This window comes from Colletotrichum fioriniae, assembly GCF_027942845.1.
Source record: "Colletotrichum fioriniae strain IMI 355084 chromosome Unknown scaffold_12, whole genome shotgun sequence".
Classification (NCBI taxonomy): domain Eukaryota; kingdom Fungi; phylum Ascomycota; class Sordariomycetes; order Glomerellales; family Glomerellaceae; genus Colletotrichum; species Colletotrichum fioriniae.
This window is the reverse complement of record NW_027076848.1, coordinates 1,320,310-1,344,007: the sequence shown is the minus strand read 5'-3', so window position 1 is coordinate 1,344,007 and position 23,698 is coordinate 1,320,310. Positions and strand designations below refer to the sequence as shown.

Here is a 23,698-nt window from a genome sequence, read left to right as displayed (position 1 = left end):
CTTACGCCCCATTCACCGACCAAGGTCCAAGCCCGTCAGCTAATCAAATCATCGACTCATTCGCTGACGTGAGGAGCTGTTGGTTTGAATGTCTCTACCCGATGAAGATCAGCAAGCTCCCTCTCTTCTCTACGCCAACGTAGCCGGAGCGGCAGCCCGGGCGGGCTTCAAGGGCACATCCGAAGCCGAGACACCCTGCACCATTGCCTCATCTGGTCTCATGCTGACGGCATGTCGCGTCTCTTGAACAGTCTGCAACTTTTTCCTTTCAAACCAGTGCGTAACAGAATGATGAAAGGTCTCGTACGCATATCCACCACGCTCCATCCGGTTCATTGACCAATCCAGGCTACCCAAGATACAAATTGGTGACTAATGAGCACATTTCTCTGGATATACGCGCAAAACCCAAACGCAAGACCTAAGACCACATAGGAAGGTATCCGAAGCCCACCAAACGAACTTGGAGCCCAGACAACGTTAGAACAAGTCCAACAAGAATGGCACTATCGAATATCCGACATTATGGTTGCTATCCCGATCGGGGAGGTAGATCTGCACATGTTCTAGAAGGAGGGGCGGCGGGGGTGCGCATGCCCTGGGCTGCCACACCTGCAAGCCACGCAGCCACCAGGAACCACGGCGCGATGAGGAGCACGAGGGGCTGCATGATCTAGACATCTCGTTCTCGTTTGCAAGACTCGTGCTTTTGGGGTCTTTTTGATGATGATCTTGGTCCCAAAGTAGAACATGCTACAGGATACTCACTTACCCACCCTCACCATGGCATTTTGTGGTCCAATTCTGGTGACATGGTCAAATTGATACTCTTCTTTCCACAAGTTTTGGGAGCGCTGCATCTTGAAATTCTAGCAGACGGAAGAGAGAGAGATGGGGCAGCTGACTTCTTCAGAAGCTATGCCGAGGTCGGAAGCTGGCAAAAGCACACCCTCGCATTGCGGCTGAACACCCCACGATCTTTTGCGCTGCACCTCCTCTCGATCTAGGCGTCTTCAGCCATGACCAGCATTGTAATACTACACCAAAGCCACATCTGGAAATCCTGGGCCGAATTCCCTCCTTGATCCCCTTTCCGATAACCTTAACCCCGCCCGGAACCGGTGCCTGCGCAGCCCTCCGTACTCCCGCCATTCGGCCTGGCACCATTCGGGCGTCATTCCACGGCGTGGTCATAGAGTGATTAAAACAGAACAGGGAAAACAAGCTCATAATTCTGAATAAATTACAGGTTTTGCCTCAGGACTTAGTCAAAAGTCTTCTCTGCCATCATGTTAAACTGATCAATTTCAACCGCCTAAGAAATATGCCCCTGAGCGCCCATTCTCCCAATAGAGATAGCAGCAGCTTTATTCGCGCGAACGACGGCACTCTGAATATCCCAATCTACAGATGGACTGGATATCTGACGCACATAGTCGGCTGCATACGCCCCAGTAAAGGTATCGCTTAGTACCTGTATTAGTCTTGTGACATCATCTGAATATGAAGAGTATGGACCACTCACCCTGCTCCAGTCGTATTCATGACGGGGACGGGATATCCAGCGCAGTGCCCGGAGACCTTTGTGTCGGCGTAGAAGGCACCTTTGGCACCCAGCGTGATAACCACGTTCCCGGGCCCAACCTTCAAAAAGTCCTGGGCAATTATTGGCCAAGTGCTCTCCGTCACGTTATCCGGCATACGGCCAGACATAATCGCAGCCCCGAACTCGTTTACCACAAGATGCGTAATGAACCTATAAAGTTCGTGGTTGATCGGGCTCGCTGGCGCGGCATTCAAGCAGAACGGGATACCAGCGTGACCAGCCGTGTGAATCATAGTCTCAACGACCTCCTTATCGATTTCCATCTACGCCACGATTAAGTCCGGCCATTCGTCACCTCCAAACTGCTCAGCGTAGCTGAAAACTTCCTTCTTCCAGGCCGCTATTGCCCCCAGGCTAACCACACACCGACTCTCGTGGGTTTCTTCATCGATCATGACGACGCGTTTGCTGGATGATAAGTTTGGCACCACGTTGACGCCAGAGATATCGATATCGTTCTCGAAAAGCTTCTTCTCAAGCGCCTCTCCGTATTGATCATTGCCGGCCTTGCCAATCATCTTAACCCGAAATGGCACCATCGCCCCTGCCTAGCGATGCCTTATTGTAACAGGAGCGATATGTCGAAAGCGCGGTGTTCGCACCCTTGCCCCCCAAGTCTTTCTCGGAATGACTTGCTTTAATGCTCTCTCCTGTCTTTGGAAAACGGGGTACGATCATGATGTGATCAACACCCAGCGCCCCGATAACTGCGATAGTCTTCGTTTCTGGTTCCATCCTGTAATTGTCGATCGTAAGGTTGTTTGATGTTAGCAAGTCAGGAATCGTAAAACTGGCGGGTTGCGACGATGATGGTTATTTATAGGACTGGAATGTTTGAACAGAAGACTCTCCTTCTTTGTCTGCCCTCATATCGACCCGGGGATGTCCATGTCTGCGCGGCTCAAAGAAATTGCGACCTTGTACCTGGATGAGAGCCTCCGATGTACTCACAGACTGCAATACCAAGGCAAAGGCCTTTTCTCATTGTTGAAATCTTTGTGTAATGCTGAGTGAGTTTCTCCCCAAATTGATAATATCCGTCTTACACGCATTCCCCCGATTACTAATCGCCCATAGCTCACTAGGTAGATTTCATACGAACTCAACGAACTCTCGGAGAAGTCTTCCCATTACTTCTCATGAAAATGGTGGTAAAACCAGGGCGCTCGCCCACTCTCCATATAAGGCTTCCTGATTGTGATTTGCGAGACCACTCCCTCCTGGGCTTGGAATCAGCCACAATAATTGCGATATTCTGCGGTGTCATGGTGTAAGTTTTCAAACGCGAGGTTTCGTGATGATTTATGGAGGCAGCAACTCCTAGCCGTCGGGCAACTGAAAGATGGTTCTCCAAGGTAGTGGGGTGGAGCGGTGTAACATCTTCATGTTGTTGCTGGACAGGCTTCAAGTGCCTACGTCGGCTACTGACGCGAGGAAACAAGTCAACCCCCTTTACATTCATTCAGTTGCGGCCTTCGATTTAACTCAGTAAGAAATCAGGGAAGATCAGTTCATGAGAGCTGCTTCGCTAAGCAGCCCGCTGGCACAGTTTATGTGACGCCAAGGTGTGCCGACATGGTAGGCCAAGAATGATAACAATACATGCAAGCAGGAACGAGGCTAGGCTACCTCTCAAGACGTGTCACCTCTGACGGCCCATGGCCTGCTCCCTGCTGCGGAACAAAGGGGGGCAAGTTTAGTTGCACCACAGCCCAGGGCCTATGTAGCCAACAATCTTCCAAGTAAAATACACAGTTTTGGCGGTTAAGATTCACCGCCAGTGCTTTCCTGCAAGCTGCACTGGTCAGGTGTACAAAGAGAAGTACTAATGCAGGCTCATCTACATCCCGATACTGCATCCACGCAGCCTCCAAATCATTCCCGAGGCCAGCCTTCCTGAATAACTTCTCTCGCGATGACTCGACTCAGTTGAACACTCTGCTGTCAACTGGCTCGCCACAGGTGGCAAGTTCCTCCCCTGTCCATCGCACTTCGGTCGACAGGCAAAGCCGGACACAGCGGGAAGATTAATATTGCAGATTTTTGCTCTCCACTTGCTTATAAAATGTGCTCATAAGAAGCTAGTATCAACTGAGGTGGTCTAAGAATGATTTTTTTTTACATATTCAATTTTGATGTATGTTCTAGAGTTCCAAGAAAACGAGACAAAAGAACAAACCCAAAAGCAAATGGTTTTGGATACAAATTATTCAAATAATAAGGTATACTGAAAGACCAACAACATAGTATAAGGAAAGCAAAATGCCAAATGTAAAAACGTATCTAGGGATTTCAGATGACATGAAGAGAAGAACGATCATGAACACTCAGGGGCTTCAAGAACTGTCAATCATATTGAACCATGGCATCAATCCTTTGTCGTGCCGGCTCTCTAAGTAGTACTCGCAACCGCTTTACCCGCAATCATGAGTGCCATCTCCATATATTCCACGGCTAACTTACCCTGATATGCATAGACAAGCAAATCAGCTGCAAGTGTCCCCGTAAACCTGTCCCTATCCGCCTATATCAGTACCCAAACTAGAAGATGCAGCGGAGAGAGAGAGAAGTAATTTACCGTTCATCATCCGTATACTCTTTTTCGATCCCATCTCTGAACCTAAAGCGGTCCCAGTGATGGTTCCTCAAAGGCCCAAGCATAAACCATGCACGCTCATGCCCCTCTGTGATAACCACATTCTTCACTCCCCACCCAATTAACTTCGTAGCACATTTGTATGTCGATCCCTTGTCGAACTTATCGGAGGATAACCTCTCAGCCTCCTCTTTACCATGGACCACAAGATATGTAATATGCTTGAAAAGAGTCAAAAGACTCAGCGATTGGATACGAAGGCATCTTGCCCAAGAACACCTCAATATTATTGTCTTTAGCACACGTCAAAATCTTCGCAAAGACTTTGTCTTCGAGTTCTGTCGAGATAATGATCAAGTCTGGCTTGGGATCGCCTCCGAAGCTCTGAGCGTTCTCAAAATCTTCCTCTGTCCAACAGGCAGGCGTGGCCGGATTAGGAATCCTATCGCGCTTGGTTTCGCCGGTACTTTTCGTCAATACGTTGAAGAGCACGTCTGTATTTTTGTCGGGCATTATCTTGATGCCTTCTGTACCGATGCCGAATTCCTTAACTCTTGCTATGATGTTTTCGGTATGATCGTCTCTCCCGATTACACTGACCATCCTGACGTCAGGAACCCATTTGCTGCGCGACCGTTCCGATAAGTCGGAAAAGGTTTCATAAGCCGCGAGTGCAGTAGTAATGCCTTCGAGGGTAGGCTTATCTTTGGGTGGTAAAATTCCTTCCTCAATATTTGCACCGGGGAGAAGGGGCTGCTCCCTAGCCAGGTTCATGTTGAGTTTCAAAGCCCCTATAACTGCAATAGTCTTTCTGTTGAGTGCCATGATGCAGTCCTGGTTGCTGAAAGTGGAGGTACTTGGTGGTGAGAGAATGATAATCCTCAAGCTTTGTGGTCGTGATTTTGTTTCTTATGGAAGCAAGGGAAGGAAACACCAGGTGTCATTCTCGAGTGTTTACTTATAGGATTGAAACAAACAGCACAGGTGAACAGAAAATGCCCATTCATTGATATGACTCGTAGGACTTGGATGGGTGAACAGAGGAGGTTCATTCTTTGATAATACTCACAAGACTTCGACGGGTGAACAGAGGATGTTTGCTCCCGAGTGTTTGCTTAAGGATTGGGGTAAAGTTGGTGAATAGAAGCTGCTCATTCTTTTGCTGGCCCAGCGTGCCGCATTGATCCCCTCCCGTGTTAATATTGTCTCCTGATTGAATGTTGTCTTCCATGTTCAAGGACTGCCATACCAGAACATGCTCTTTATTGACTAACATCATTCGCTCGATACAGTGATGCTCCCACCATGACCCGTGGCTACCTGACAGGATCCCTTGACCTTCCCTGATTCTCAATCGCCCACAGCTCACCAAACCGACTCCCCTCCGTCTCAACAAGCTCCTTCGGACTCCCCGTCTCCATGACGCGCCCCTGGGCCATGACGATCACCGCATCAAAGAAGTCCATCACCATGTCCAGGCGATGGGACACCATCACGATCGTATACGTCCTAAACTCCTCCTTGATAATCTCCTGCATCAACCTATCCGTCGCGTGATCAACACTGGAGCTGACCTCATCCAGCAACAGAATCCCACCGCCGCGCCGCTTGAACTTGGCGTCTTTGACCCTGCGTCGCAGGATTGCTCGCCCAAGGCTGAAGAGCTGCTTCTGTCCCGCGCTAAGACTGTCTGCGCTCATGGATTCGCGCAGACCTCCACGCTCTTCGACAAAGGTGCCAAGTTGCACGGAGCGGAGGACTGAGAAGCACTCTGCATCTGTGGCTGCGTTGAAAGGGTCTATGTTCGCCTTGATGGTGCTACCGTCGGGGAGGAACACCGCATCTTGAGGCACGGAGATGATGCGGCGGCGGAGAGTTGAGCGGTCGATGCGGTGAAAGGGGATGCCATCCATCTCAATGTTCTTTGGAGAGGATGAGACTGGGTCTAGAAGCCGGAGAAGGAGGAGAATGAGAGACGATTTGCCGCTAAAGGTATGAGGTCAGTATTCGTACCCTCCATGGGCAGTCTGATGCAAAAGGCAACTTACCTGCCGGTTCTGCCACACAGGGCAACCTTTTGGCCAGGCTGGATGGAGAACTTGAGGTCTTTCAGAGCGAGATGCGGAGGGGGTGTCGCGACATCTGATGTTGCTTGCTGTTCATTGCTTTTACATGATGTCAGCGTCGTCTATAAACGATTTGAACTCAACTTACTTGTACGAGGCAGAGACGCCGTTGATCTCGATGTGCCCGGTTTCAGGCCACTCTTCGGGCGGCTCGATATCCTCACCGTCCAAGTCTTCAGGGCTGACCTTCTCAGAAAAGGTCTTGATACGAGAAACTGCACCGATCGAGGTCTCCAGCTGGGTGTAGAAACGGACGAGTGATGAAAGAGTTTCGCCCCAGGACATCAGAGTGACGAGGGAGGCGCCAGTGAAACCTGAGTTGGCCCGGAGCTGGGTGGCGAGAGTCACAAGAACGACGGCCAAACCGGCCACCATGAGCTGCATCGTAACGACGAGCCATTGCTGGATCATGGCGAGTAGATATGCGGGTCGTTGCGAGGTATCCAGCATGTGCTGATTGTGAGCAATGTCCTTGTGTGCCCAGCCAAAGGCACGTATCGTGGCGACACCCTTGATAGTGTCAAGGAAATGTGTACTAGCAGATGTTAGTCAAGTACACGTCAAGCGCCTAGTCTTTCGTGTACATACTATAGTGGGCTTTTGGACTCGAGATCCAAGAGTCGTAGTTGGCGAGAAGTCCGAAGATAGAATTTCTGGATGATCCAACAGAAAGCAATCAACAGAGGGTAGCTAACAGCCATGTAGGGGGATGCAACGGCGACCACAGCTCCCATGCCGATTGACTCGAAACCGGCCAGCACAGCATTGAGCAGTGCCATCGGTAGCTCGTTGTCGATGAGTGTCATGTCCTGGGAGAAGAGGTTTGTGATGACGCCAGAGTCTGTGGTTGTGAAGAATGTAAGAGGCGCGTGGATGACAGTCTGCAACGCTTGTTGATGCAGAATGGTGCCGGAGGAAGTGGTCATGTAGATGATCAAGGCAACGCCTGCCACCATAAGAGAAACGAGCTGCAACGCCTTGAAGAGGCCGAATAATCCGACATAGTATCCACTGCTTTTGTGAAGGGTGTCTTCGGCCCAGTACTTCATCCAAATCGTAGGAAATTGGTTCCACACGGAGTAGGATGCGGAGAAGAGAACGAATATGACGGTTGACGTTAAGCTCAGACTCCGAAAGTAGTGGGCATATACCCTCACGTCTCCCGTCTGTCTCGACTTCTCCATCATCTCGTCGGCAACGGCCGGAGCACGCTTCGCTTTTGGAGCCTGACCGGTGGTGGGTTTCTTGGATGTCTCCGACCCAAAGTCGGAATCGGTATCGGAGTCTGTGGCCTTCACTCCAAGACTAGCAACATACTTCTTATCGCGCATCAGGTCGGCAAAAGTACCTTCCTCGGCAAGAGTGCCATCCGTCTCCAAGGCGATGATGTGGTCTGCCAGTGGCAGATACTTGATCGCATGTGTGCAAAGTACTGCTGTTGATTTGCGTCGGCGAATGATTCCGTCGAGCCCAAACACCCTCCGAAAGACTTCAGACGCTGTGTCATTGTCAAGCCCGCTCAGGATGTCGTCGAAAATGAGGAGATCGCTGTTCAAGTATAGGGCACGCGCTAGTGACACACGCTGCTTCTGTCCACCGCTGAGCATGATCCCGTTGCTTCCAATCTTCGTATCGTCACCGTATGGGAGAAGGAGAAGGTCCGTCTGGAGCATGCATGCGTCGATGATCTCATCGTATCTGGCTTGGTTGAAAGTCGACCACCCGACAATGTTATCTTTGATGGAACCATTTGACAAAAATGGATTCTGCTCGCAGTACCCAATGGCAGCGTTGCGTGATGGCACGGAGACCAAGCCGGTGTTGAATGGGACTTCACCTAGGAGAACTTTGCAAAGTGTGGACTTTCCTGATGCCACAGGTCCAACGACGAGAGTGAGCTGAGCGGCCGGGATAGAGGCAGTGATGTTCCGGAGTACCATCTTATCCGCCGTCCAGCCGAAGCTGCCATCGACGAGAGAAATTGCCGGCCTCGGGCTGCCGTTTGATTGGGAGTCTTTACGATCGGGGAACGTTTCCAGGGAAATGTCACTTGAGGTGTCTCCAAAAGGGCCCTCGTTGGATGACCTCTCCTGGAAGGCTGAAGGATGGGCAGATTGCCGGAAATCGATCCGCGATTCTCCTTCAATGTACTTTTGAATCCGATTAAGACAAGTAAAGGCAGCGATAATGGTTGGGACAGACTGGAAAAGCTGGCCTAATGGGTTGTTGAGAAGGACCAAGAATGAGAACGACGTGAAGATGGTTGTAGTATCAAGGCGCTCTTGTGCGAAGACGAACGTGATTGCGGGAGATAGCATGCTTGGGGCGAGTGCAGCAAGCGCCGTGACGATGATCAGCCAGCGGAATTGGTTGCCGATGCGCATCTCCTCCACTCGCATCTTCTGGACAAACTCTGCGACAGGCTGCGTGATGCCGGAAATGCGTAGGTACTTCATATTGGAAATGACGTTGGCAGTGAGTCCAACACGCTTCTGAATCTGAGCCATCCAGCGAGACTGGCGCTCGCCGGTGAATTTGGCTACGGCAGCGGTGACGCCAGTGCACACGAGGATGACAATGAGAGGCGCGACGAAGGCTGTACCGAGCTGGCCCTGTAGTAACCAACACCCAAGTGCAACTTCTATAACGTTGGCCCAAATTTCGTGCAAACTGTAGAACCCACGAACGATGCGCTCGGTGTCAGTACTCATGAGAGTCACTGCTGCCGCATCCCCGGTGTCCGTGAGTGCGGCTTCCGTGGTCTTCTTGTAGATGATTGCTGATAGGCAGCCCCGAGACATGTACAAGGCTCGCTGCTGAAAGTAGTAGTACAGAGCCGTGGAGACGGTGATTCCGGTATAGATCAAGACAGCAGCTCCGATTAGACCGTAGCTCATGTTCTTTGATGCGTTGTCATCTTGAAGGTACTCGAGAAGAGTTTGGATGAAGAAGGGTTGGCTGAAACTGAATCCAATGAGGGCAATCCGTGGGGCGACAGGCAGGAGTAGAGGGACAGCCAACGCCTTGGCTAGGTCTTTCGCGAGCCCATGGTTTTGGCCGCGGTTCTTGCCCTTCTCAAGTTCTTGAGCGAGAGTAATTTGCATCGTCTCGGCTATCATGCCACGGTCGAGAGCATATAAGTCGCCGATCTTCAGGACGTTGCGATAACCGTGGAGAAAGAGGCGATTGAGCCACCAGTAGACGCCTAGGCTGAACAGGCCACTTGTCTCCTCCGGGCTATGTTCTTCGGCGGTCCAGCGAATCCATCGTGATTTTCTCTGGGCCTCGGTGATGAGGATGGCGAGCTTTATGACCAAGGAGGCCGTGAAGAGTCTTGCGAACAGCTGTGTTGAGAAAGTCCTAGCTACCAACCATGACGTCCTCGTTTGAGCAATGTCAAAGAGAATCTGGAGAAAAACATAGCCGGTCAAAAGCAAGGAAGGCCTCGGTGCCCTGGAGTGTTCGGCGTACGACAATCCGACCATGAAAAGAGCAGCGAGAAAGCCGAGCGCTGAGGCGGAGGCGGCAAACCCATCTATGCGCGAGCCACTTGAGGTTGTCTGAAGAATGAGAATTGCGAATTGCAGTGTTGCGAAGACTGTTATGATGGCCTAAACGAAAGGAAACTTTAGAACCAAGCCTCAGATGAAATTTGCCCTCCCCGACCACCATGACCTACCAATTTTATTGTTTGAAATGTTTTGGCACCGACGATGCGCGGTTTGCGAGCAAGATAGGCAACACGCGGAAGCGAGAGAGCGATAAAAACGGCTGCGGGGATGATGGCCAAGAATATCCTCTCGAACCGGAGAGTGAAGTCAAAATCACCGCGGCAGCCTTGAACACTAGGCCCGAGGGAGTCGTCGTTGAGACATCTCGAGCTCATTGTTCAGATCAGTCTTCGCAGTGAGCGGTGATGTATGTAATGGCTCGTCAAGGGTGCGCTATTCGCTAAGAATACAAGGGGCTAATGCTGGGTCAAACTCAATGGCTCGAAAGAGTGTGGGATTTGTTTGGCGGAGATAGAGCAGGGCTGCGCAATCCGAAAGCTATGAGAAACCGACAAGACTTATTCGATTAATAAAGAGGCTTGTCAAACAAGCTTAAATGATCGCACACCAACAACGACCGATCGAGCCACGAGGTTGAGCTTACTTCTCGGGCCCGGCGTTGATGCCTGTTGTTGACTCACGTCAGGCGACATCTCTTCTGATCTGACCAACAGGTTTGCGCAATCTTTGCCAAGTTGACGCGGAGCCTAAGCCAAACATAGATGCCTTGCAAGTATCAAAGATGGGCTACGAGTCCATGTCGTCGTGTTGGCGGCAAAAGATTGAGAGCGTAAGCACTGAGACTGTCATTGCCATCATTGGGAGGCTTTTGGTGAGCAAACGCTATTGCACCCAGAGAGTCGGCGGGACAAAGTGCCGATTCATGTCAGACTGCAGCGATTGCTGAGCTCGTACCGGGTAACAGCCGACGCGCCATGTCAAAAGGGGAAGGTCGAATGCGTTCGGATTCTTGCTTGGTGGTTTCTCCCATGTAAGATAGAGGCGAGAGGATAGTACGGTGCGTGGCCAACAAAGTTCTGCAATCGAGGAGACGCGTGGAGGCTCTAATCTCTTCGGACCGCGTCCGACTGGGGGATACCGTAAGTTGGAAATATGATGTTCGAACTTGACTTTCGGGGTTCAATCTCTCCGCCAGAGCAAGACCGGAGTCTCCGTATTTGGGCTCCGCATCTCTAGGCCATGCCAGATCGATAGGTAGGATTACGATCCCTGCCAAAAACATCTTCGCCGCGAGGGAGACCCTTGGTCGGGCATATGTTAACCACATCGCCGGCTGTTGAAATCGGGCGGGTTTGCAATGTATTACTTGGTGTCTTGGGGCAACATCCACAGCTCCTACAGCTGATGACGACTGGCTCGAAAATTGCTGACAGGTCGACACCCGTAACGAGAATTAGCGAGAAATATGACTGCAAGATAGTCAGGGTAGACGCGTTGAGATGGTGCAGTCGACACTTTCGCAACCACGAATCTGATGACGAGTTCAACAGAGATTCATTTGGAGCCTGTTGCTGATCGTCGGATGCTAACCAGGGCAGAAATTTTCGGGCAGAAATTTTCGGGCTATTTCAACGTCTGTTGACGGCAGTAAAAAAGAAGAGTCACCGCAGGGTACACTGCGGTCATCATCTGTCTGATGTCAGTTGCTGCACGGTATTGGTCGTTGCATGAGGGAAGGCGGACAGTTGGGAATTTGAAGCTTTGAGAGGGATGGTGGGGTTGAGCAGCGCGGGGAAATTGACCGGGAATATTCAAGGCTGATTACCTAATATTGTCCCAGTCGAATGCTGTTATGTAAGATCTCGGGTGTCAGCACAGCCACGATGGAAGATCACCAGCCTCAACCTCACGCCATACTTCATCCATGACAAGATCTCGAGCCACGCCAACTGCCAACGTTTTCCCCAGGACAAGGAATCTGAGTGTCATCAGCTGGGGTCAGCTGGTCTCCATCCAGCCAAGAATCCGAACCAGAACCGAGCTGCTCGAGTCGTATTACTGCTGCAGATTCTAGTACCGCTGTGCAGCTGCCAGCACACTGCAGACAGAGCACAGCACATGCACAGGCAGCTTCCGCTCGGCCTCGCAAGCTGAAGCTGATCCATCCAAACCTGGCGTGCATGGAAGCATGCTGTCATCTCCTCCGGCCGGCACCGCTGTCCGACCCTCGGAGCACACAGGATCGGCCACGCTGCCAACTCCTCAACAGCCTGCCAAGCTCCAGCGTCAGGCGATGCATGATTCCAAGACCGAGGCAATAGCCATCTCCAACCAGACCAAGCTAAGCCGAGCTGACCTTGGACTTTTGGGCTTCTGAGGTGGACTGATTATAGATGCAACAACAGAAAACATTAAAAAGGGCCAACAATTCCCAAGGTGTTTGCAGGGTTTGGGCATACCGTCACGTATCATAGGGAAACCTAACAATCACGAACACCAGTCATACATAGACACGTCAAGTCTTGGATTCACCAACAACTTCTAGGTTGATAGATGCTGCATTGCCCACCGCTCCTCTACGAGAACATAAACACGAGCACTCCCTCGAAGAACCAAGCATTGGATCACAACCACCCACAAGGCACTCACCGAGACCAAGACAGTTGCCCTCAGGAAGAACCAATTCGAAGTCCATCGATATACCTGGCAGCCACACCCCCCAAAAAGACCACAAAAACGCCCAGCATGTGCATCGTTTTACTCACCACGGCTCATCCCGACTACGCCCTTATCGTTGTCGATAATCGGGACGAGTTTATCCTACGCCCAACGTCCCGCCCGCACTGGTGGACTCATCCTTCCGGCGCTACTGTTCTCTCTGCCCGCGACCTTCAAAGAGCGGAGAAGGGCACCTGGCTCGGCATCACCAAGACCGGCCAGCTCGCAGTCCTCACAAACTACCGCGAGACAGATACACAGGATGCCAAACACCCCATCCACGCTGCCCGCAGCCGCGGTGGCATGGTCACTGCCTGGCTTGGGTTCGACCCCACAGAGCCCGCTTCAACATCGGTGAATCACCTCGTCAAGGATGGGGGTGTGAAGGGCGTCGGCGGCTTTTCCATGGTGGCAGGCAAATTGAAACGAAAGCGCGGCACCGACGAAAAGCCCGAACGTGCGCTCGAGGGTATCGCCATCATCTCCAACCGGTGCGATGAGCTGCAGGACGTACCGTGGATCGGAGAACACCGGGGCGAGGTTTACGGTCTCAGCAATACCGTGTACGATGATCCTAAGCCGTGGCCCAAGGTTGAGAATGGAAAACGCTTGGTCAAGGAGGCCATCCAGGAAGCTGTTACGAACAATCTGGACGAGGATGCTCTAGCTGAGCGCCTGTTCAAGGTCCTGGATACCGATACACTGCCGAAGCACCCTGATATGAGCCTGGCGGACTACATCAAGGAGCTGAAGCAGTCCATCTTTGTGCCTGCTCTCGGCGACGAGAGTCATCGAAAAGCCATGGAGGAGGCAGTCTCTAGAGGCCCGGGCCAATGGGCTACGGATGACCAGAAGGCAGCCGAAGGTCTGCAGCTAGGCGAACGGCCCGATCCTCCTGCCCAAGGCACCATGGGCTTCGAGGTGGGTTTGTACGGGACACAGCGGCAGACTATCATCATGGTTGACTGGGACGGCAACGTGACGTATCGCGAGAGAGCATTGTGGGATGGCAATGGCAACGTCATTGAAAGAGGCCAAGGTGACGAGGTTTTCAAGTTCAAGATTGAGGGATGGGAGAATTGAGGAATCTGGCTCGCATCAAGACGGTATTGCATGTAAAGGGTCCCGCATCAACGACATTGGCGCTGGATGTTGTTCTTGCCTCATGCATCATACTTGACACGGCATATTTTATGAGATCAGGATTTATGAGCATTTTGAAGTTATAGTAAGAGCGAGGCTTGAATGGGAAGTGACGCTCGTAAAGCATATCCTGGTACCTCATGGTCGATGCTGTCTCTTTCACTTGGTACTGAATAAACATCGCGGCAGGGACGTCAGGAGAAGTTGACGGTGATGGCAACGACAACAGCACTCGACCTTCCTCTCGCGACGGCTTTCGATTGTCTTTCTCTCTCGCTCGGCAAGAGCTGCATGTGAGTCGACATCTGTTCAAGGTCCTCGACCGTGCACTCCATGTCGACGCGTCCTCCAAACATCCAACAACATCAGAGCACTTTTTCATCTGAACCTCACTTTTGGCTCACCTCGCCACGGCTGCAATTCACCGCTCTGGCTGCGTTTTCCAACACTGAAATTCTCGCATCGTCTGATTTAATTCTTGTAATTCACTTTCCTCTCCAGACAATGTCCCCCGCCGGCTCCGGATCGCTTGGCCTGGTCTTACTCGCCCACACCACGCGCTGCATCATCACGATTTCCTACTTCTGCAGCGACCTGGCCAACGCCAACCTACGCCTTTTTTCTCTTTGGGCCAAGTCTTGTTTTCTCGCAGCTACTCTCAACTTCCACTCCTTCACTCAGTCAATCGCCATCATCGTTGCCTCTTCAAAGCACGCCCTTGAAGCCTGCCAGGTAACTATCACCGTCCTCATTTGGGCAATCCCCTACCTCATCTTTCTCGAGTGCATCCTGTATCTTGCCGCACTCATTATTCTGCTGGAAAAATGCGAGACCGTCTATCTGCATCTTCGTTCCTCCCGCTTCGGAATCGCAATTCTCGGAGACCAAAGCACACCACGTCGCGCCAGACCATCTCGGGACCTGTTGGGCCTGTCCAGCGTAGCAGCGGACCGGATCTTGAGCGTGCCGAAGCAATCACCGTCGTTTCGAGCATCAACGACACCGAAAAGCCATACTCAGACATCTCTCAACCGACCTCAGACGCTGATTCGGGGAGAGGCCATTCGACTCTTGGCACTAATCGACAAAGTGGTACTCTCAAGACTTCCCAAGCAAGCAAAGGTTGTGGAACCCCCGAATCTGTCAATGCCGACCATCGAACATCTCGAGGAGAAACCCGCGCACCTCTTCAGCGGCAAGGTATCCTATCCGGTCGTGGAAGCTACCAACCATTTCTCACTTCTCAAAGACAAGCTGCTGTCAAAGATCGTCGAGTGTTGGGGGAAATTCCCCACGCCAACGCTGACAATACGCGCATTCCATCTTCAGATGAGGCCGCTCCTACGCAGTGCGAGAGAATCAGTTCCCAAGAGAACCAGCTCATACCGCCTTCGGAAACAGCAGCCCAACTGTGTGTGGCAAGACCTCATGGAGTTAGACGACTGTCAGCCAGCTTCACCACAGGAGGACCGTTGTCCAGCAATCCGACTGTCGCCAGCTTCCCCGTCATGGCCATCACAAACAACACACACCTGCGAGGGCCGCCTCATACATCCGTGCCGTCCGAAATCGAAAGAGGTGCGGGACAGACGATTGAAAGTTCCGGCGGAAGCAGCCCTGCACTCGGAGGTCGTCAAAAGCAATCAAGATCGCCCACGGGCGGAATAGAGAAGAAACGACTGCCCAAGTCTCGCACCTTTACCGTTCTGTCAAACCTCACCGCCTCTCTCTCTAGGACATCTCTAGCTAGCTTCACTGGAAGTGATCGTAAGGCCTCACAGCAGACAGTGACGTCTCGTAACACCAGCAGCTCTTCGACTCTTACAACTACCATTCCTACTAGAACCCCAACTCCTATCAGTCCTGAAGTCAACCCACTCATCATTACGACAGCCCAGCCATCAGCTTACTGGTCGGGTCGTTTCATGTCACTACAGGATCGTTTCCAAGGTGAATCACTTCAGGAGCAGACTCTATCGATCTTTGTCACAGCCCACGCATCCAAGGCCAGTATTCTTGCTCAACAACGTGCTGCCTATCAAGGCCGTGGCAATTTACCCCTGAGCACCACAACGGCCCTCGACCGCTACGGCACTGCCGCTATCCAAGAAGCTAAGCGACTCTCGGACGAAGACAATCGCAGTCTTCGCATCTTCCTACACCTCCAAGCACTTTGCGGTACATCCGAGGCCCAGAAAAGCTTACACGCATGGCAAGAGGCGTACGCCCGAAGAATGGGACGCAGCGTACTCCTGCCAGAAGGCACAAACTCAGACAGGGGATTCGTTGCGCGGCTCTTTAGTGGAAGCGGAGGTGGAAGACGGAGCTTCGGCAGCTCCCAGTTGGAGAGAGAAGCTGGCAAAGGCAAGCAGGGGAACGTCATGCGAGCAAGCATTATGTAATGGTCTGGAGTAAGTCGCTATCTGAGGGTTATTGTAGAACATGGTTATTGGCGTTTAACTTCATTTGTTGGCTTTGGTTGGACTTAGGGAAGGAGAAAGGCCGGAGGTATACAGGAATGGATGCATAAACGCATTGTTCGATTCGGTCAAGACGAGTCTTTGTCGTATAGGGGGAGTGTACGAGGAAAAGGACCTTATGTCCATGCATTGTTTTTAGATGGCGTTCACCAGAGATGGAGGTTACGGGAGACCAAAAGTTAGCTGTCAAGAACAATACCCATTTACTTTCTACACCAGCCTGAACCATCTCCATTCCAAAAACGCCTGCTAATGCTTGTAGTCGCCTTGCAATATACCCTGGGCGCCTCTAGACCTGTGCCTAGGTCTATCTATGTCTCTCGGAATAGCACGATAGCGCCTCTGTCTAATCCTCAGCCTTCTTTCTCAACTTAAGGTAGTCCCTAATTTGCTCGTGTTTGCTAGCAAAGAACATGCCAAGCTTGTCGTTGCGCCATGTTAATACGCCAATTTCCGCCGCGTAGCCCGCGATGTCCTCGTACTCCCTAGGACTGTCGAAATCACGGAACAAGAAGCCGCTCGTGGTCGTCATGCGTTCCGTCTCGAGCTGCCACAGCCGGATTTGGTCGACGACGGTGGGCGGTAGGACGGGCCGGTTACGTACCGCAGCCATGCGGTGCATCTGTTCGTGCGCGTGGGCGGCGAGGTACGAGATAATCTGGTCGGCTGTGATGCCGCGCTCGACGGCGTTGCGAATCGAGTTACGCGTGAGGCGGCCTGATACCATGTCGGAGAAACGCAGCTTGAGCTTGCAGAAGAGTGAGAGGACGGCGATTTGGAGTGGTGTCTGGCCATAGGCATAGATGCGGTAGTTCGTCTCGACGATGATGCTGCCGCCCTTGTTCTCCTCGCTTCCGCCGGGGGTCAGGCCGTTGGAGGGCCGTGGACCAGTGGCTGCGGCGAGAGCGGCGGAGAAGCCTGCGCCTGCGCTGCGGAGGGCGCTGGAGCTGCTCGTGAGCGTCGTTGCCAAGCGGGTCGGGAAGTATTGTTGAGTTTTGTGTTGGGGAATGTAGATGAGGCCAAAGTCGAGAAGACTGGGGAGCATGTTGCGCCGTGGTTCAGTGAGAGCCTGGGTATCGTAGGCTCTGCCAAGCTCGAGACTCGCGAGAAGGAAGAGGAAGCTGAGGGCGTCGGTGCTCTCCATTCCCGTGACGGCGGAGGCGTGCTCGGTAGCTTCGAGCCAGAGCAGCAGGAGGGTCCAGACCTGGGCGTTGGCCTCCTGGAGGAGGAAGGTGAAGCCGGCCTGTGTGATGCCGACGGCACCGTTGGCGCGACGTACGAGCGCACCGGCGGCGAGCAGATCCTTAACAGACGCCTTAGGTCCGCTGACGTCGGCGCCGCCGGGGTTCACGGTGTTGACAATGTAGTGGAGGATGTCCTCCCACTTGCGACGGGCATAGCGGTCGAGGAACGGGACGGTGATTTCGGGCGGGACGGGGAGGGAGGAGGGCACGCCGAAGGAGTTGTGGGATCCTCCGCCTTCGAGTGCGAGCCGTAGCGAGTTTTTGAAGTTTGTCGTGAGCTGCATCTCTTGTGGCCGTTCTTTGGAGGGAGGTGTGATTTGGAGGATGTGCAGGCTGCGAAGGGTCGAGATTGCCTGGTCTTTTTGCCTGAGAGAAAGCAAGATGGTGTGTTAGATGGCGCATGTGACTAGTCAGACTTCAGAGCGCACCTTCTTGAATCCGGCTTGACCCAAACATCGAGGTCCTCTAGCAGCATGGGCTGCGGCATGTATAGAATGGCCATGACGATGGTTTTCGCTGGGCTTCTGGGTCAGCGACCTTGCTCTTTCTCCAACGAAACAACCCAATGCCCCGAGTTATCGATCCAAGGGGAGGTCATGGCTTCTCACCCAGCGGCGGAATCATCCTGCGGAAGATAGCAAAGGCCGTAGAGGGTTGCAGGTACAGCTTCCTAAAGGTCGTGCCGGGCAGCTTCTCCAAATAGTCGGCCAGCTGGAGCGATTGACCCGAGCTGACCGACATGATGGGCGATTTGCGCGCTGGGTTTTGGGTAGAGGAGGGAACGAAGATGTGAATCGATGTTATCTCATGTTCGTATAGGCAGCGCGGGGTTTCGGACTCGAGTTCGCCGACGGTGGGTGGATCGAAGTGGTAGAGCCGTCGTGGGTTGGAAGAGTTCACGATGGTTTGCGACCAGTCGAATTGCATGGCGTAGCCGATCATTCAATCATCAATGGAACTGGGCAGGCAGGGGTCTACGGAGGTTTCCGCCTTAGGCAGGGGCTCTCGTGGGTTGTGCCTGGCTGCTCGGAGCTTGGGATTTCTTATCTTATCGAGATGCGCTGATAAGAGTTGTTATCAGCCAGAGATAGGTAAGGTACGTACTGTGTGTCGTCCGCACGTCATATTCCCCGTCGCGACTCCCTTCCCGAAGCTCGCCGAGTTCACCTTGAAACTCATTCTCACCGATTCTCATCACTTTGCTTGCCATTTAACGCCAAAATATGGCCCCAAAGCTGCCTCCGTTGCGCTTCGTGCGCTCAGTGAGTTTCTACCTCAGATTTTGGTCGCCAATTGAGTCTAATTGCCCCTCAGGTCTTCAACTCCTTCACCAAGGACTCTGGACTGGAGCCGAGGTAAGCTGGCTTGCATCTGCTGTACTGTGTATCACCCAATGAGTACTGACACGACATCAGGCTTCTTGGCAACAACGTATGTCCAAACATTCACGCATGTGCGCGATACTTTACTCACACCTGATCAGTTTCGGGTGACTGGCGCATCGGTGGGCAAAGTTGATTTCGAGTTGGCAATCCAAAAGGAGCACACGGTACGTCTCATCCATACTCGTTGTTTGCCCAAGGCACCACTGACTGAGCCAAATCGACCCATAGAACCGCCTTTCCACGATTCATGGCGGAACTCTTGCTAGTCTTGTTGACCTCGGTGGCTCTCTCGCTGTCGCTTCCAAGGGACGATTTATGACTGGTGTCTCGACTGACATCAACGGTGAGTATTCAAGTCCATCTATCAGCACTCATGATTGAATTCATGGTCATGGTTGGACTTGTCAACTGACTGCAGTAGTCACGTATCTCAACCCTGGAGGCAAGCCTGGCGACATCATGACGGGCACCGCCACCTGTGATAAGAGTACGTCTTGGCCCTGTCCCAAGTAGCGAGCTCAAACTAATTCTTTGCAGTGGGCAGAACGCTTGCATATACAACAGTCACATTCTTCAACAACAAGGGCGAGTTGGCTGCGAGAGGAAGTCATACCAAGTGAGGCTCCTTCAAACCCGTCCCAGCACTTTGCTGACTTATATCTAGGTATATTGCCAAGACCTGGGGATCAGAAGACTTTGTCGCACCTGACGAGTATGTTGCTGAAGAGGAGAAATGAAACATGTGGTAAATCAGAGTGCATTAGCTACATTCAACAACGTCAAAAGTGGATGGGGGTACAATGCATCAGATGTCGTGTATTCGTAAGTTAGAAGCATTGAGTATCATCACGCATTATCTGGTATCATGCTGTTCCTCGCCTTTCCCCAATTCTCAACCAAATCAGGCTTAATTGTCGCGCCTCCTTAAGTTCTACCCGCAAGAACAGGTCTTCGGATAAACCTCCCGAACGTAGCTGACCGCCCGAGTTGTCCTCGATCAAATCAATATACGCTATTGGCAGTGGTGATGTGGGCTCCCGATGCCTCTTCGTCCCTCAACTTCGCGGGCTGTACCAGCTCCCCACGCGTATTGAGGCCGTACTTATCCTGAGTGGCCAGGAAGTAGAGCATGATGAAAACGGCGAAGCTGCCCAAAATGCCGACGACCAGCGAGACAACGTTGAACCAAGTGTAAGTGTCGTAGTTGTAGTAGTAGTATCCGTATCTCGAGGAAAGCTGGGCAAAGAGAGACCAGACTGCGCGGACCAGCCACAAAATGCTAATTGCAAGCGCAAGGTTCGAGGCCTAGCCGTGGTATGTTAGCACTCAGACTCAATTCACAACCGCCTCCTTCAATACTGAGGGACGTTGGTAAAGGAAGCAAAAAACTGACCTTGTGCAGAGGACCCTTAAGGGCGTTCTTGCGGACCAGGGCAATGTATGTGACGGCACCAATGGCGCATAAGAGGTTGACAATGCCACAAATGAGATCGAAAATCTGAGCCACCTGTCTTCTCATCATCACCCTCTCGTAATTGTCACTATCAAAGCCCCAAGAATAGTAACCCTCCCTGGTACTAATCCAGAGGCACATTGCCACGAAGCTGAGCACTGAGATCAAGACGACGGCGCCCAGAGAGACTATTTTGCCTATCCGGTACCGTTTTGAGGTCTCGTCGACGCGGAGGAGGGTAATTGCGCGGGCGAGGTAGAAGAGTGCCAAGAAAGTCAAGGCCTGGCTGACGTCGAAGAACCAAGAGAGGATGTACGAGGTGTACGAGATGAACTTGGCCAATGAAGAGTAGAATTCGAATGTGCTTCCGTATGCGAGGGAGATGATGTTGAGAATTGCATAAAAGAGTTCGGAACTAGAGACGATGTTAACATTAGCCGCTGTCAAATACCTAGATGGAGTTGAGGTGCTTACAATAACCAGAGCCCCAGAGCAACTTTGGTGATGGCCACCCATCGGCGAGTGGGATCACGATAGCTTTTCGATGTCTTTCGGAGAAGGAGAACGAAAAATGCGGAGCCCGCGATAGCAGCCAGGGCGCTTATAACAGTGTACACGATCCCCACGATATATTGAGCATCATAGTGACTCATGGTTGGAAGGGCGTTGTGGTTTCGGTTCTCTGTAGGACCGCCTGGGGATGTTTGTTTTTCGTGGGTATTTGGATCAAAGCTGTTGTTATTGTTGAACTAAATGGATAGACAAAAGGCTGAGGTACAAAAGTAAGTCCCGTCTCCTCTCCTAATTTAAGTATGACCAGCCGTCAAACAAAAATGAGCGGTCTCACGAGCATAGCCTGCTTTAACATCCGCTTTGGATTCTCGCGTACGAGTGTCTCACCCCGGCCGGGCGAAGGACGCCTGGCGCATGCTGTGCCGCACTAGCCCCGGGCGATTGCAGTTCTACCCACTCCGCCCGGTTTCCACTCTGCCACTTCTCCAGGGCGCGACACATGGCTCTGCACCAACCAGAGAGACCTTGTCTTCGTCGCCAAGAAGGTCCAACAGCCGAATCGATGTTATTTGACCTTCATGGAGGGAAATATTGGCCCCAGCCTCCCAGCGTCACAAGTCGGTGTCTTGGGGTTGGCCGCAGAAAAAGATCAGACACTGACTTGGACTGGTGACAAGTTACTTGCAAGGCTTGACCACCCCCTTGTCCAATCTCCTGATGGCTGGCTGGTGATCATTCGCCAGTCTGAGATCGCTGTAGGCTTAGAGCCAAGCCTCTTTTCTAGCTTAATTCAAGCTTAATTCCTCTTCTTCTGGAGAGCTCGAGGTTGAAGCCCCCCAAAGTCTCAACAACAGATGACATTGCGCTGATATTCTCCAAGATGATGCTGACTATCTGAACTCCGTGCAATACTATAAGTATTTGAGCAAATGGCTTATTATCAAAGAAGAAACTAGTCTATTCTCGCGAGAGTATACCGCGCTACTTTGGGATATGATTGAGGAAAACTTTGTCCCTTGCCCCAGAGCATCTAACAATACTTCGTCTCCGCCAGATTGATAATTCCCATAATGCATCCGTACTTGCCACATAATCTTTTCCACTTGAGCTCTTTGCCGAACTGGAGGGCACCATGGTCGGGCAGTAAATGCTACAGCCTATTGAGCCGTAGCGCCTTGGCAACGTGCTCAGCCTCTGGCAAAGCCTCGTTGTAAGGAATGTGATGAACGTGATAGGCTTGCTTTTTCTCTGTGGGTAACCAGTTCAGCAAACATGGCCTGCTGCAGTGAACGTGAGAAGCTCTCGGGCAACGTGACGTGGAATGACTGATGCCGTGTGAGGTAGTCAAGTGCGACTTCGAACTGCCTTAACCTCCCCAAACACTAGACGCCTGGCGGTATACGGATACCACAACGGTGTAAAGACGGTCTCGTACATCCACTCATCTGATCTCACATGCAGTCTCTCCAGGTAATACCATCACCTTACCCATATAACTGGTCCAGGAGGATTCAAGATGCGCCCCAAGGCACCAACCCCACCACTGCTAGCAAATGCGATGACGAATGGCAGTACCTTGTTTTGATTTGTACGTAGACCCAGAACTTGCAAGTAAATACAAGTAGATACAGACAGATCACCCATCATCTCCACCAACGACCTTAGCACACGTTAGGCCCGGCCTCCAGGGCCGAAGCAACGGTCTCGGCAACCGCATCGTGGATGGGGTAAGTAGGATGCAGCGTGTTGAGCCAGAAGTACTCGTTGACCGGGTAGGTGCAGCTGTCAATAAGGGTGTCCTGAGCCGTCGTTCCGCTGTTCAAGGATTAGCTTGTCACCTTCTACCCGCCATGCCAGGCTATTCGATTTCAAGGGTGACTTACTCCTTGTACGCTTCGCAGTATCCAGTAGTGTTCTTGTACCCCTTGGTAGCATCAAACTTGGCCACGTTATCAAGCACACCGTTGAACACCCCGTTGGCATCAACAACCCACGAGTTCGCACCCTCCCACGTCGTGACATTCTTCGCCATGGCATTGACCCTGCTGTTAAAGTCGGCGACGTCATCCTTGCAGAGCTTCTGCGCGTCCGCATTCTCGGCAAGGAGCATCGGCGTCCGGTCGACAGGCGGCGTCGTCAACCACACAAAGTTCCTCGCGCCCGCCTCGTACAGCTCCTTGGCCAGACCCTGGTAGACGTCCACGATCTTGGTGTTGAGCGCAGACGTGGCATCGGCGCCGTTCCAGTACGAGTTGCCGATATCGTTAACACCGATCCAGAAGGCAAACACAGAGTCCGCGCCTGTCCAGGCAGGGGCTGTTTTTGCGGCGTAGGCGTTGCTGAAGAGTGTCTGGACCTGGTCCTTGAGGGTGAGTACCGTGTCGGCGTAGGGCTTGACGAGGTCGGCGTCGACGGTGGCGCCGCCGTATGCAAGGTTGTAGGTGTACAGGAGGGATGCATTGTGCTTTACGGTCAAGTAGTCGACCCAGTTGGGCCCGTTGCAGGAGGTCCAGCCCGGGTAGGAAGGGTTTCCGAGGGGGTTGGCGGGGTTAGGAGCTTCGAGGGATGTGTTGAAGCCTGTGATATGTTAGCTGGATGACATTGATTCGAGGCCTCCATATATCGTGCCTGTTTGGGAGTACGAATCGCCGCTGATAACTGTTAGCTTATCTGCAAGACAAAATGTAGAGCAATTGCAGACTTACAAGACGAAAGCATGCTTGACATTTGCAAAGCCGGGCCACTCCGCCGTCGCGGTACATGCACGCTTCTCCAGAGCGCTCGCCCCAGCAGCCAAGAGGCCGGTGGTCAAGATCTGTGACTTCATTGTGTCCTGCACCTGTCAAATAAAGAATGTGTTTTCAAAAAACGAACGACTCGGTTGGAAAGAATGGAAAGACAGGCGGGGATGCGATAGATCAG

The 23,698-nt window shown here is 52.2% G+C and overlaps 6 protein-coding genes across 6 annotated transcripts; 2 read left to right on the top strand and 4 right to left on the bottom strand.

The window, feature by feature from the left end:
• Positions 1-5,518: 5,518 nt before the first annotated feature.
• On the bottom strand, positions 5,519-10,214 carry N0V96_009586 (uncharacterized protein; the record flags this gene model as incomplete). The annotated part of the gene is made up of 5 exons (XM_065758691.1): positions 5,519-6,188; positions 6,251-6,367; positions 6,417-6,863; positions 6,917-9,939; positions 10,041-10,214. The coding sequence occupies 5 exons, from the start codon at positions 10,212-10,214 to the stop codon at positions 5,519-5,521; spliced, it is 4,431 nt and encodes a 1,476-aa protein (XP_065612756.1).
• Positions 10,215-12,585: 2,371 nt separating this feature from the next.
• N0V96_009585 (uncharacterized protein) lies at positions 12,586-13,641 on the top strand (the record flags this gene model as incomplete). Its single annotated transcript, XM_053190256.1, has 1 exon — positions 12,586-13,641. One exon carries the CDS (start codon positions 12,586-12,588, stop codon positions 13,639-13,641), a length of 1,056 nt encoding a protein of 351 aa, XP_053052186.1.
• Positions 13,642-16,527: 2,886 nt separating this feature from the next.
• TFB2 (RNA polymerase II transcription factor B 52 kDa subunit) lies at positions 16,528-18,166 on the bottom strand (the record flags this gene model as incomplete). The annotated part of the gene is made up of 3 exons (XM_053190254.2): positions 16,528-17,791; positions 17,854-17,941; positions 18,034-18,166. 3 exons carry the CDS (start codon positions 18,164-18,166, stop codon positions 16,528-16,530), a joined length of 1,485 nt encoding a protein of 494 aa, XP_053052184.1.
• A 482-nt stretch (positions 18,167-18,648) lies between these two features.
• Positions 18,649-19,547, top strand: N0V96_009583 (uncharacterized protein; the record flags this gene model as incomplete). Its single annotated transcript, XM_053190253.1, has 8 exons — positions 18,649-18,687; positions 18,740-18,780; positions 18,841-18,856; positions 18,909-18,974; positions 19,039-19,153; positions 19,229-19,297; positions 19,348-19,426; positions 19,475-19,547. The coding sequence occupies 8 exons, from the start codon at positions 18,649-18,651 to the stop codon at positions 19,545-19,547; spliced, it is 498 nt and encodes a 165-aa protein (XP_053052183.1).
• A 265-nt stretch (positions 19,548-19,812) lies between these two features.
• Positions 19,813-20,916, bottom strand: N0V96_009582 (uncharacterized protein; the record flags this gene model as incomplete). The annotated part of the gene is made up of 3 exons (XM_053190252.2): positions 19,813-20,115; positions 20,204-20,678; positions 20,738-20,916. 3 exons carry the CDS (start codon positions 20,914-20,916, stop codon positions 19,813-19,815), a joined length of 957 nt encoding a protein of 318 aa, XP_053052182.2.
• Positions 20,917-22,437: 1,521 nt separating this feature from the next.
• Positions 22,438-23,603, bottom strand: N0V96_009581 (uncharacterized protein; the record flags this gene model as incomplete). Its single annotated transcript, XM_065758690.1, has 3 exons — positions 22,438-22,591; positions 22,660-23,353; positions 23,537-23,603. The coding sequence occupies 3 exons, from the start codon at positions 23,601-23,603 to the stop codon at positions 22,438-22,440; spliced, it is 915 nt and encodes a 304-aa protein (XP_065612755.1).
• Positions 23,604-23,698: the final 95 nt, after the last annotated feature.